General features: G+C 50.3%; 1 protein-coding gene and 1 non-coding gene across 9 annotated transcripts in view; both read right to left on the bottom strand.

The window, feature by feature from the left end:
- Positions 1-12,882, bottom strand: part of TECPR2 (tectonin beta-propeller repeat containing 2) — a 108,074-nt gene that overhangs the window by 32,552 nt on the left and 62,640 nt on the right. For 7 of the 8 annotated variants that reach the window (XM_030320021.1, XM_030320023.1, XM_030320022.1 and 4 more), the window contains 2 exons: positions 11,283-11,516; positions 3,472-3,620 (listed from right to left, as the gene is read on the bottom strand). In XM_030320021.1, coding sequence (XP_030175881.1) covers positions 3,472-3,620; positions 11,283-11,516 — 383 coding nt within the window. The other variant, XM_030320028.1, reaches the window with a different exon arrangement.
- On the bottom strand, positions 1,383-1,455 carry TRNAQ-CUG. The gene has a single exon. It is a non-coding gene; the product is annotated as a tRNA-Gln (tRNA).

Raw genomic sequence — 12,882 nt, 5'->3', positions numbered from 1 at the left:
CAAGTGATCTACAGATTCAACACAATTCCTATAAAAATGTTAGCATTTTTTTTGCAGAAATTGACAAACTGATCCTAAAATTCATATGGATGTGCAAAGGACCAGAGTAGAAAAAAAACAGTATTTTTAAAAAAGTTTATATTATTTATTTATTTTGAGAGAGATAAACAGAGAAAGTGGGAGAGGGCGGAGAGAGAAGGAGAGAGAGAGAGACCCAAGCAGGCTCCACACTGCCAGTGTAGAGCCCAAGGCGGGGCTCAAACCCACGAACTGTGAAATCATGACCTGAGCTGAAATCAAGAGTTGGATGCTTAACTGCTGAGCCACCCAGGTACCCCCAAAACAATCTTGAAAAAGAAAAATCACTTCCTGATTTCAAAATTTACAACAAAGCTAAGTAATCAGGACAATGTGGTACTGGCCTGATGACGGACATACAGATCACTAAAATAGAACTAAAGTAAAAAAGTCCTTCCATTTATGATGAATTGATTTTGACAGCCCTTCATGATAACTGAATCAAAAAGAACAAATGGTGCTGGTATAATTGGATATTCATGTGTATAGGAATGAATTTGGACACCTACCTTGTACCCTATATGAAAATTAACTGAAAATAAGTCAAACATCTAAATGTAAGGGCTAGAACTGTAAGATGTCTAAAAGAAAATACAGATGCAAATCTTCAAGACCTTGGATCAGGCAACAGTTAGCACATAACTCACCGAAAGCATATGTAAATCATGTATCTGATAAGGGTCTAGAACCCAGAATACCTACAGAACTCTTATAACTCAAGAATTTAAAGATAAATAGCTCAGTTGACAAATGAGCAAAGAATCTGAATACACAGTTCTCCAAAGAAGATATACAAAGGACCAGTAAGTGCACGAAAAGATCTTCAACATCATTAGTCATTTAGGGAAATGCAAGTCAAAACCACGAGATGCCATTTTTACGCCTACTAGGATAGCTAGAATAAAAACATCGGGCAAGAACAACTTTTTGGAAAGAATGTGGAGAAACGAGAACTCTAATACATTACTGGTGGAAGGCAAAATGACGCAGTCACTGTGGAAATCAGCTCGTCCGTTTATTCAATTTTATTTATTTATTTTTTTAATTTTATTTTTTTTTTTAATTTTTTTTTTTTCACCGTTTATTTATTTTTGGGACAGAGAGAGACAGAGCATGAACGGGGGAGGGGCAGAGAGAGAGGGAGACACAGAATCGGAAACAGGCTCCAGGCTCCGAGCCATCAGCCCAGAGCCCGACGCGGGGCTCGAACTCACGGACCGCGAGATCGTGACCTGGCTGAAGTCGGACGCTTAACCGACTGCGCCACCCAGGCGCCCCTCAATTTTATTTTTAAGTAATCTCTACGCCCAATGTGGGGCTCGGACCCACAATCCCGAGATCCAGAGACACATGCTCTACCGACTGAGCCAGCCAGGCGCCCCAGTTCCTTAAACATTTAAATGTGCATTCACCATCTGACCCTGCAATTCCCTTTAAAGGTATCTACACGTTCTATTGAATGGAAAATGTTAAGTCCACACAAACACTCGTACATGAAGTATTATTCACGGCAGCCCACACGTGGGAACACCCTGAGCGTCCACCAACCGATGAACAGATAAACAACACATCTATCCACATGACGAAATATTAGTCACAAAAGGGAACGAAGCACTGATACATGCTACAATGTGCTACAGTACTTGAAAACACGACGCTAAGTGAAAGATGGCAGAGAAGGCCACTTATTGTACGATTCCGTTATATGAACGGACAGATCCAGAATAGGCAAAGGCATAAAAATAGAAGGGAGATGAGTGGCTGAGGGGGTGGGGGTTCCAGAAGAGGATATGGGCTACCTACCCACCCTACCATTACTACTCATAGGTACGTGCTTTCTTTTTGGGGTGATGAGAAAGTTCTGGAACAGGGTAGTAGTAAGTGTTGCTCAACTTCCTGAATATACTAAAACCGCCTGAATTTTACACTATGAAAGGGTGAACTGTAACTCTTAAAAGAAATGATATAAAGCTCTTAGAAAAAAAAAAGGAATGTGCTAACAGCGACGTACCAAAGGGCTCAGGCAATAAGAGGGTGCCTTGCGTAAAGGGAATTTCAGAACGCCAACGAAGCGAGCCGCACGCTGGCTTGTCTCTGCTCATCACTGTGCACAGGCAGCGCTCAGCAAGGCCAGTGATGACAAACTCCCCTCTGCCGGGTGACCTGCTCCCGCTGCGCCACTGCGTGCAGAGAAGTGAGCCCGCATCCTCGTTCATCATATGTCACCTCACGTCTGCACAGCGCTTTCTGATTCACAAGGTGCCATTGGACGTTATTCTACCCACCCTCCCCTTAACTCCATGAGGGAGGAACATCTACCAGTGGGGACGCGGGGCCTCTGTGGCCAGGACCTCGAACTCCCACACGACCTCTGGTCCAACCATAGGGCCTCCCAGCACACACCCCATGTCTCCTGGGAGGACTGGAGGTCCTCAGAGATGGCCCTGCAACTTGCCCCTCGACTTCTGTCACTCTGTCCCTGGGGGTTGATGATGCATAAAACATAGATAGTCATGAACGCGGGCCTTTACCCAAACACCTGATTTCCTGCCTGTCCCCATTTAAGCATTCTTCTGTTTAAGGACTAACCACTGTCCCGTTGCTGCCTCTGCAAATGGCAACATCATGTTTTTTCCAACAAATTCACAAAATAGGGCCTAGCAGGAGTTGGAGCAGCTAAGTCACGAAATCACAGACCCCTAAGTATACATTTTAACAGAAATAAACCTAGTATAGCAACCAGGCCCATTAGATCTTTAAAGGTAATTAAACAGTGCACTAAAATCAGACCCCTGCTTCTGTTATCAATGGTGGAAGAGTCAAGTAGAAAAGAAAAACACTGGGAACATACGGTAAGCTGAAATGCCGTGGGGGTGGGGACGGGACACAGAACTCAACAAGCCAGGAGAGGTACTCACAAGGTGCTGACAAGATCTGAGTGGCTTTTATTTTCTTTGCCGTACTTCTGGGTACTGCTTGATTTTATTCTTATTTATTTATTAGTAATCTCTACATCCAACTTGGGGCTTGAACTCACGATCTCGAGATCAAGGGTCGCATACTCACTGGACTGAGCCAGCCAGACGCCCCTGATTTTATTGTTTTAAAACACAACGTTCGTTTTGTAAAAAGTCAAAATATTTTTATTTTGAGAAGAAAAAAACCTGAAGTGTTGGCTCAGATCATCTCTAACGATGCATTCGGCTCTAAATTCCGCGCCTGGGAGAGACGGGTGAGCGCGGGCTGGGGGCGCGCCTTGCTCCCCGGACATGTGCCTCCGCCCCCGCTTGCTGGGGCGTGCACGCAGGCGGGGGTGGTCCCCTCCCCGGCACAGCGATCCGGCAGCTCCCGCCTTTACGAGGGGCAGCCTGGTGTCAGTTAGGGTTGGCTTACCTGGACAGGCGGCTCAATCATTATCCAGGCCGGAAGCATGAGACTGGGATTGAGAGGCTGGGTTCCTACTCGGAAGTAAACTCCGCCCCTGGAATCACAGGCCCAGATGTGCTGATTTCCACACGCCAGGCTTGTCAGTTTTATAGGTCCTGCAGGCAAACGAAGGAAAAGGCCACACGCTAATTGCTTTTGTAAAATGACGAATCCTTCACTTAAATCTATGGACTTTGATTTATCCTTCAAAGAAAGAGGTGAGGCTGCTCTTGCGGCTGACCCTGTGGTCTGAGAACGCCACAGCTCAGGGGCATTTCCGAGGCCTCTGGCCGCCCTGCCACCGGCCAGGCGCCACTCGGCAGGCTCTCTGGCACCGGGTGGGGCAGTCAGCATGCTGCCGGCACCGGGCACCGGGGCCGATAAGCGCAGGGTTGGTCCCTGCGTGGGCCCCGTCGCTAGCTTCATCACATCCGTGCACAGCACCGGCAAATTCTGCATCTGGGGAGAGGGCGCCCCTCTTTATCAGGAAATCTGGACCCGAATGAGAATTAATAATGAACTCAGCCCCCTAGAATCTTCATTTTTCTTTCTACATTTCTCCTTATTGATTAAACCAGTTTTAAGAGGAAGGGAAATGGGAGGAGGCTCTCAAGAGAAATTACACTTGATTGATGGTCTATGTGGCCAAAAGCACAGCCTGGTTACAGCCTTGGGACAAGGTGCGGCTAAGTGTGGGATGCCTCAATCCAAAGCCTGCAATGGAGCAGTGGCACGCAGTGATTATCGGCTCAGTCTCAGGAGGCCGTCAGGACTCAGACACAGAGACATTTGCCCAAGGTCCCAGGGTGAGACTGTGGCTAAGCCAGGAGGCAAAGGTCTGAACCCAGGCCAGCTCAGCTCCTCCACACCAGCTACCCGACCGCGGGGACTCTGGTGAACCCACAGATCTGACGTGTTCTGATCCGTCGGTTTTGACGGATGAACATACCCAGGTAACCGTGTCTTGTCGAGTTAGAGCACATTTTCATCCCCCAGAAAGTTCCCTTGGGCCCCTTCGAGTCGGTCCCCTCCCCTGAGGCACCCACGGGTTACTAGTCTGGTCTAGAGGTCCATAAAAACAACCACAGGTATGCGGTCTCTGGGGCCTGGCCTCTTTGACTCAGTGAACTGTGGGCAGGATTCACACGCAGTGTCGCTTCTCAGGTTGCTGAATGTTGCTCGGCTGCCTGTCGACAACAAGGTTTACTCGGCCACCCAGCCACCCGGCCACCCAGTGAGCACACTCGGGCCACGCCCACTTCTTGCTATTAGGAGTAAAGTTGCTATGGAAGACTTTTTGTGGACGTGTTGTTTTTCTTGAATGGTACCTAGGAGTGGAAGTGCAAGGTTGTGGGGTAGGCTTTCATTTGCCATTTTTTTTTAATTTTTAATGTTTACTTTTGAGAGAGACAGAGTACAAGTGGGGGACGGGCAGAGAGAGAGGGAGACACAGAATCCGGAGCAGGCTCCAGGCTCTGAGCTGCCAGCACAGAGCCTGACGCAGGGATCGAACTCACAGACTGAGAGATCATGACCTGAGCCGAAGGTGGATGCTTAACCGAATGAACCACCCAGGCGCCCCCCCCCATTTGCCATTCTGCACGCCCACCAGCAGTGCAGGCCGGCTGCCCACACCCTCGCCAGCACTTGGTGTTGCCACCCTTTCCATGTCGGCCATTCTGGGTGTGAAGAGGTAGTTTGTCATGGTTTTAATTTGCATTTCCCTGATAACTAATGATGCTGAGACTCTTTTAATGTGCTTATGGGGTATATCTTCTTTTGAGAGGTACCCGTTCGAGTCTTTTGCTCATTTTTCAAATTTAATGGTTTGTCTTTTGATGACCGAGTTAGAGGATTTCCTTGTTTATTCTGGATACGAGTCTTTTTGTCAGATATACGCATTAGGAGTCTTTTCTCCCAGTCCGTGGCTTGCCTTCTCATTTTCTTGACAGTGTTTTTTGCTGAGTTTTTAAATCTGATGGGCCACCTTGACTTTAAAGCAGGGGGAAAAGGTGGCAGGGCTGCTGTCGGTCAGCTCATAGCTGTCCCTGGTATCAGACGGCAGACTATGTTTCTGCACTAAAACATACAGCACCGATCCTGCGTGTGGACATCTTGTCAGGTGGCTTCAGCTATGACACCAGCTTAAAAGTATGAACTGACCACTACACGAAAAAGTCTCAGTATTCCTTTGTGCATATCCTACAGATGGTTTTTCTTATATTGAAATAAACTTTATTTCTTCCTTCCTTAATCTTTTATGGAATGTCTTACCAGGGAGTTCAGATAGACTCCCTAGGGCTCCAACATTACATGGTGAAAGATTCGTACCGATCAAAATAAAGTACCTTCAGCAGTAAATTACAGAAATAGCTGAGAAACGAAGGCTAATTTTAAAATGCTAAATGAAAATTAATTTTATGCTGGAGTCTTCAACCTACCCTAATAGGAAGTCAAGGCAGTAGCTGATGGTGACAACGGTTCCACGGTGACAAAGCCGCACCGGGCCAGCAGCTCAGTTAGCAGTGACTATCAACACCGCCAACAGAACACGCAGTTCACACGTTAGGAATATTCTTTCAGAAAAAAGTAAAGGCTGCTAGAATACACATGTCAGTAAATACAATGGCTTATCCTGAAGACACAGGTCAAAGAAGAAAACGTTTAACAGAAGGCTTTTCTGCAGTTTTCTACCTCACAGAGGGTCCCCCAGGCTGCCTGAATACAGAAGGTTTAGGAGACTGCTCTGCAGAGAAGGTCAGGACAGGTGGTGGGGACTACGGCCCTCCCAAACACTCCATGGTTCCCCTGCAGGCCCTTCCAGTTGGGCAGGACCTCATCGTTAGCATGGACAGCGGGCTGTGGGCAGAAGCCGTCCCCTGCTGTAGTGCCCATGACGGTGAGGCCACAGGCCCTCACTGCAGCAGAGGACACAGTCCTAGAGACTGAGAGCCAACTTTGTGGTGGCAGGAAAGCAACATTCACGGTGTTAAGTTGCTGATACCTCGGGACTGTTATTACGCTAGCAGCCTGATGAACACAGACATGCTATCATTTTCTTGCCTTTCCCCGCTTTGTTTTTTCTTGCATTTAAAATAAGTTTTAATTACTTTCTTCAACAGAGGAGACATTTTCCCTTTAGGATTACTTTTAAACGTATATTTTAGAACAAAAAGGGGCATTTATTTGGTGTTTTACTATTTATAAAATGCTTTTCTGCATAAACTACTGCCTACCATAATCCTATTTGTAACCTAAAGGCAAAAACTGACACTAAATATTTCCTCATTAAATGCTATGCCCAGATGAATCAAATTACAAGTTGCATTAGTTTGCTGACATTCCAGTGCCCGACATAATGCATATTTATGTGTACTGAGAAATGAAATGTTGTGAACATCTTAAATACCTGCTAAATGATGCAAATTTTCTTCCCCAAACTAGGATTGTAATAAATTGCAAAATTCCATTTTCAGTCTCTAAAACTGGGTTCAGTAGCCAGACATCTAAGAATTCTCTTAATTCAATCTCAAAGTAGCAACTGACCTGGTAATTTGAATAGGGGCAGAAGAGTGATGTTATGTCTTTAGAAAGAAATTAAAGGTAGAAATCACATTCGTGACTTGATACTTTGCTAAAGTCATCCTTGAAACTGAAATTTCTGCTTCCAGTGTCACGGCTGGTTACGTTCCAGACTTTACAAAAAGCTGGTGCTGCCGGTGTGAGGAGGGCTGGATCACACTGTCAGCACTGGGAAGACGGGCTTTCACTTTCCATGTTCGTAATGTCAGAATACTTATAAAGAAGAGGCCAAAACTGAAGAGAGGGACACAGATAAATCGCAGCCTGACCAAGCTGGTGGCAGCTTGGAGGTGGATGAACTCATTAACGGTGAGGAAGGACATCTTTGTACCTGGCTGTTAGGCAGTTTTGCGATGATCAGTATCAAGGCCAAAGACAGGATCCAAACTCATATCCCAGAATTACTTAGAAATGGGGCTTACCAGTAATAACCACTTTCCCTGACGCCCTAATTTCCTGCTGTGCGTGGATGTGGCCAAGCACACGGTCCTCCTCTGTGTGCAAACGCCACAGGGTCAGGCTACAATGGCCGCCGTCCAGAGCAGGCGCAGAGCGTTCAGGGTGCGCGGTGGGAAAGCATCCTGAGGGGAGCACTGACCGAAGAAAGCTTGGGGCAGGGCGGGGGACAGTCTCGGCCCAAAGAAGAGGCAGAGGAAGGAAAGAGCAGGGAGGACATTCTAGGCCGTGGCAAGACAAGCATGGCCCGTGCACCAAGGGACAACGACTGGTGGCTGGAGGGACCACTGCACGAGGCCCGTGCAAGGAAGGCTGGGCCACGCTGCGATGGCCCCCAGTGCCACCCTGACGCCGGGGCAGTGTGGAGCTGTTTGATGTTGAGGGTCCACCCCTGGAGCTGTCTGGGGAAGACGGATCTGGCAAGCGAGGGGGGGGGGGGGTGGGCACGCCTGGCGTCGTGAGGCGGTTCCTGCAGGAGAACAGGCGTTGAGGAGGGGCCTCTGACCCTGGCAGTGCTGGGAGAGAAGCAAGGATCAGGGGCTAGGAGACCCTCTGAGGTAGACGGAAGAGACACCGCAGACAGCCACAGAGGAGTCTGCCTTTTCCAGAAGAATTTAATGGGAGCAGAGGAGTGAAATCAGGAAAAAGGGTACATTTGGGAGAGAGGAGTTTCATCCTCAAAGTCCTCACACGCAGTCATACTCCTGCAGAGGCTGTGCTTCCTTTCATTGCTGTGAGCACCCGCCACGGCCAACTTGTAAAGGAACAATCCAGGCGAGCAATTCAAGGCAGGACTGGTACCCAGATCACCACACTTTCTATTTCCTACTATTCCATGCGTGCTGCCCAATGACAGCCTTCCAAGGACACTCGCACGTCAGGCTCAGGGCAGGGAGCACACACCTGAACTCGAAATCTGCATCCCCCTGTTTAAATGATAAACCGCTTGACTCGCCTGTTTGTCCCACAGGCTACGCAGCCCACACCTGGAGAGAGCCCAGTAACACAGCACCTGGTGGTCTGTGCCAGCCTTTCACCGCCCCCTACCCCCCACCCCCTCACCTTGGCACAGCAGGAGGCCGGCACCACTCCCACATCATCATGCCCACCTCCCCTGCCCCAACACGCCGTCTACCGATTCAGGACTGCATTCTCCTACGTTCAAAAAATGATAAAAGGATTCTCTGTCCATCATTTCAGTGTCTGCTGGCAACCCAGATGAAGAAACAAAATCTAGAGCTCAGACCAAGAAAGGCACCAGGCACCAGGCACATGGCTGGACTCCCCCCCACCAGCCCAAGGCGTGACGCAGCTAACGTTGGCTCGACGAGGACCCTGTGCAGGACACCTGCCCGAGAAGCTCACGTTGACACAGGATGCTTCCCCGCATCACCTGTCTGCGGTGGGGACGGCTGTTCCCGTTAGGGAGGGGAGGAACTGAGGTCCAAAGGGAACCCATCGGTTCGCCCGGGGTCCCAGAGCCTGCTCAGGGCGAGTTCTCTTAAACTGAGCCTCAATCCCCGCAAAGCTGAGCTTCTCCTCTCTGGAAAGAATGGCCGCCGCCCCAGCGAAGCTCACACGGGCACCTCAGAGACCTGCGATCGTGCAGCTGGTGCCAGGAGGACTGCACTGCCCCGGAAGGGAGGCGGGAGCTGTGGGTGCCTGGCGGCCTCGGGCAGAGCCAGTCCCGCCAGCACAGCCTGGCACGATGCCATCCGCCCCGCACTCACTCCGGCGTGACGGCATCCTCTGAGGGACTCGGGGTGGGGGTGGGGGGTTGCTGTGGGGAGACAGCTCTGCCCTCACCTGGCCTGTGCAGAAGAGCAAGGCCTCCCACAGTCTTCGGGATCCAGTGGTGGCAGGACACAAATCGCGCCCTGGCCTCCTCCAGAAGGAGCTGGTAGCATCTCCCAGACTGGTCTGGCCGGGGCTGCCAGAGAAAGGCTCAGGCCAGTAGGATCTCTGAACAGCAACAAGGCTTCTGAGGGCAGGCAGGAGGGCCACCCGTCACCAGCACTCAGGGCCATAAGCAGCCACAGCCTGGTCTGGTCAGTCACCGTCGGTAATGGTGGCTGGCAAACTCCCAAAAGCTGGAAGGTGACGGCCCCGGTGCTGGGATTAGGTTCAAACGACAGGGTATGAGGCCAAAAGCATAAGTCATCAAAATGACCCTGGAACATTCCTATTTTTAGTATACATGCTGCTGAAGGGAGCATGACCCTGGAAAATTCTTAGCTTTAGAACAGAGTTTGCTTCCTCAATTGAGAGCCAACCTGCCTCTTTAGTTGACGTGGATGGTATTTGGGGGTCTTGTTGGACAGAAGAATAATGACCCCTCTATATAGCACCTTGCAGGGGCCACTCGGGCTGAGACCAGTGGAGGCCCAGCCTGTTTCATGGGAGGGTGAGAGGCCCCCGGCGGCCGGAGACACAGCGGGGGGCTGCTGGGGAGGCAGGCAGGCAATGAGGCCTCCCTTGCTTTTTTCTTCTTTCTCCTTCTCTTTGCATATGTGTCATACGTATACATATATATATACACAAACTAATATTATATATTTTATTATATATAATATATAGACTTTAACAACAAATACATATCAAATACATATTATATATATAATATACAAACATATCTCAATGTATATTTTTTAATGTAAGATATTATATATATTATATATATATATTACATATATATATAATATAAATATACTTTAAGCAAACTCTAAGCCCAACGCGGGCTTGAACTTACGACTTGGGAGACAGAGCCGATGCTCTACCAACTGAGTCGGCCAGGCACCCCTCTCCTTTTTTTTGTAATGAGTACATGTGGTTGAATTCTCAAATATTAAATGCCGGTACAATTCAAGTTTACCACCTACCAAACAAAAACCGCTGGTTGTCTGTTGACCAAGAGGGGAAAGCGTATGGCGGGCGAGTGTCCCTAAGGCTCATGTGGACCTTCTGGGGGAGCAGCCTCCACCTTCAGACAAGTCTCTACTGTCAGACGAGCCACACGTAAGCTGCTGGTCGATCAAGAAGATGCCTAGAGAATAACCTAATGTTGTGGGCTCACTCTATCATCTTGCTTCTTGGAATACAAATGACTTATTTATAAACGGCATCGTGCGCCCCGCAGCCCTCGAGGGGAGGCTCAAGAGAAGAGCCACAGTCAGGAGACGCACGTCATCCCCTCAGTCTGCCCGAGAAAGAAAGGACACCCGCTCGTGGGACACTATTCTAGCTGCAGAAGAGACAGGCACACGGGTGCTGACGCAAGACCTGAAGGACACAAAGCCACGCGCCATGCTGAGTGGGAGCGCCAAGTTCTGGTGGCAAAACCCGCTCTGAGCAGGCGCTCCTTCTGGGCTCTGCAAGCACCGCAAAGCTGGAAGGGGTGAGGAGGCTCCCTGTAAAAGGACGAGGCCCATTTAATCTGCACGAGGGGCTAATCAATGTCCTAAAATCCAGCAACTTACACAATGTCCTATAAGAATTCACACAAACTGAGAGGTGCCCGTGTGGCTCAGTCGGTTAAGCGTCCGACTCTTGATTTTGGCTCAGGTCGTGACCTCAGGGTTTGTGGCATCGAGCCCTGCGTCAGGATCTGCGCTGACAGCGTGGAGCCTGCTTGGGACTCTCTCTCTCCTTCCCCCACCTGTCTGCCCTTCCCCGGCTTTCTGTCTCCAGTAAGTAAACATTAGAAGCCAAAGAATTCCCACAAGTTGACCACGGGGGCCTACCTAGCTGGGAAAGGTCCAGCCTCGTCCAGTGCATGCCTGTGGGGCAGCTCTTGGACAGCGTCCGGATGAACACCTGGCCGAGGCTGTCCAGGGCCCACAGGGCGTCCTGGCAGGCGGCGTAAGCCCTCATCTCGGCGTCGGGAGGCAGCTGCACCGTGGAGGGGCGGGACTGAGCGTTCTGGGCGCTGACGCTGCACAGGTCCTTGCTGCTCTGGCACAGCCACAAGGAGCTTCCTGCGGAAAAGGTTCATGTTCGTCATGGAGAAACGCACAAGGCACCCCGGCCTCTGGGCAGGCGACACCCGACAGCTCCCAGCGCGGCTGCGCAGCAGGCTCGCTCTGTGCGCTCTACGTCAGAGGTCAGAGGCGCACCCCGTGGCCAGCCAGTTAAGAGACAAGCCTGAGATGTTCTAAAGGGAGGAAAGAAAGCAGGGCTTATGAGATCTGATGAAGGCTACAAAGTGGGCTCCGTGGCTCCGACCTCGGACGTTCTGTAAGGGCTAGAGAGTCTTTGATTTGGCTGTGCCTGGCGCTCTGGAGGGAGGGACGGCAGCGATTCCTCAGAAGGACGCGACCAAAGCTCCCCTAGTCTTGTCTTGGTGGAGGGGGTGGGCGGGCAGGGAGGCTTGGGAAGCCGGAGGGCCTCCTCTCCTCCCCAGCCTCTCCTCAAAAATTCACCCTCTCTTCCTCCTACCATTTGTACAGTCCTTCAGGCTTAACAGGTTCAGTTTAAAATGCAGACAACCTCTGGGAAAGTCAGAACCTCCGTGAGAACACATTGTCTAAAACCTGTGGCCAGATAGGTTTAAGAATTCAACTATTTTTGGGTTTTGAATACCTAAGGTGTTGGGCATGCCACAAATTTAAGTAACAGCCTCAGGGAGCCAGGCAGCCACGAAACGCAGTACTGTTCCTGCCACAGGCCTAATTGGTGGCAGAAATAAGCAGCCTCACGTCGGGTTCAGGTCAGGTTTTGTTGCCAAATGAATTTGTGCCAATCTCAGGAGAGAACCCATGCTTTTCGGAGCTTACAGATTTCAGAACCGTGGTCAGAGTGATCAGGCAAGAAAACATTTTACTGTACGGACAAGTTAGCCAAATCCTAGTGGGACTAACGGCTTGACTACCCAGCTGTCTTGTCTGGACCACAGGCCTCTCGGCATCTGCCCGTCCCGCCCCCGGGGCGATCCTAGAAGGAGCCTTCTGCCACTTCCCAGCGGGGCTACCTGACTGCCCGGGCTCTCAGCTCCCTGGGCAGCTGCACTGCCTCTCCCACCTCCAAACCCCGCGCTCTGGGAGGGAGGGGCGCCCTGAGTGGAGTTGCATGAGGTCTGCCTCTGCAGGGGAGGCCTGCCCTAACACGGCACAAGTAGCCGGAGGCTGAAAACCAGACTGAAAGAGGTTACCGGGAGTTGACGGAAGACTTCCCAAGGGGAAACGGGAAGACACCCAGAGAACCCTGGTGCCCGCTGGCTGCAGTGCTCTGGACCCTGACATGTCGCTGGGAGTCTCCAGCTGTGGCTCTGGTGGGACACCAGTTGTTTCTCTCCTTTGAAATGGCGTTTTGCCTGTGGACTCACTCGATGTCCCCACACTAGAC

This window comes from Lynx canadensis, chromosome B3, assembly GCF_007474595.2.
Source record: "Lynx canadensis isolate LIC74 chromosome B3, mLynCan4.pri.v2, whole genome shotgun sequence".
NCBI classification, from domain to species: domain Eukaryota; kingdom Metazoa; phylum Chordata; class Mammalia; order Carnivora; family Felidae; genus Lynx; species Lynx canadensis.
The sequence above is the reverse complement of the archived record's forward strand: the minus strand, read 5'-3'. Positions and strand labels throughout refer to the sequence as shown.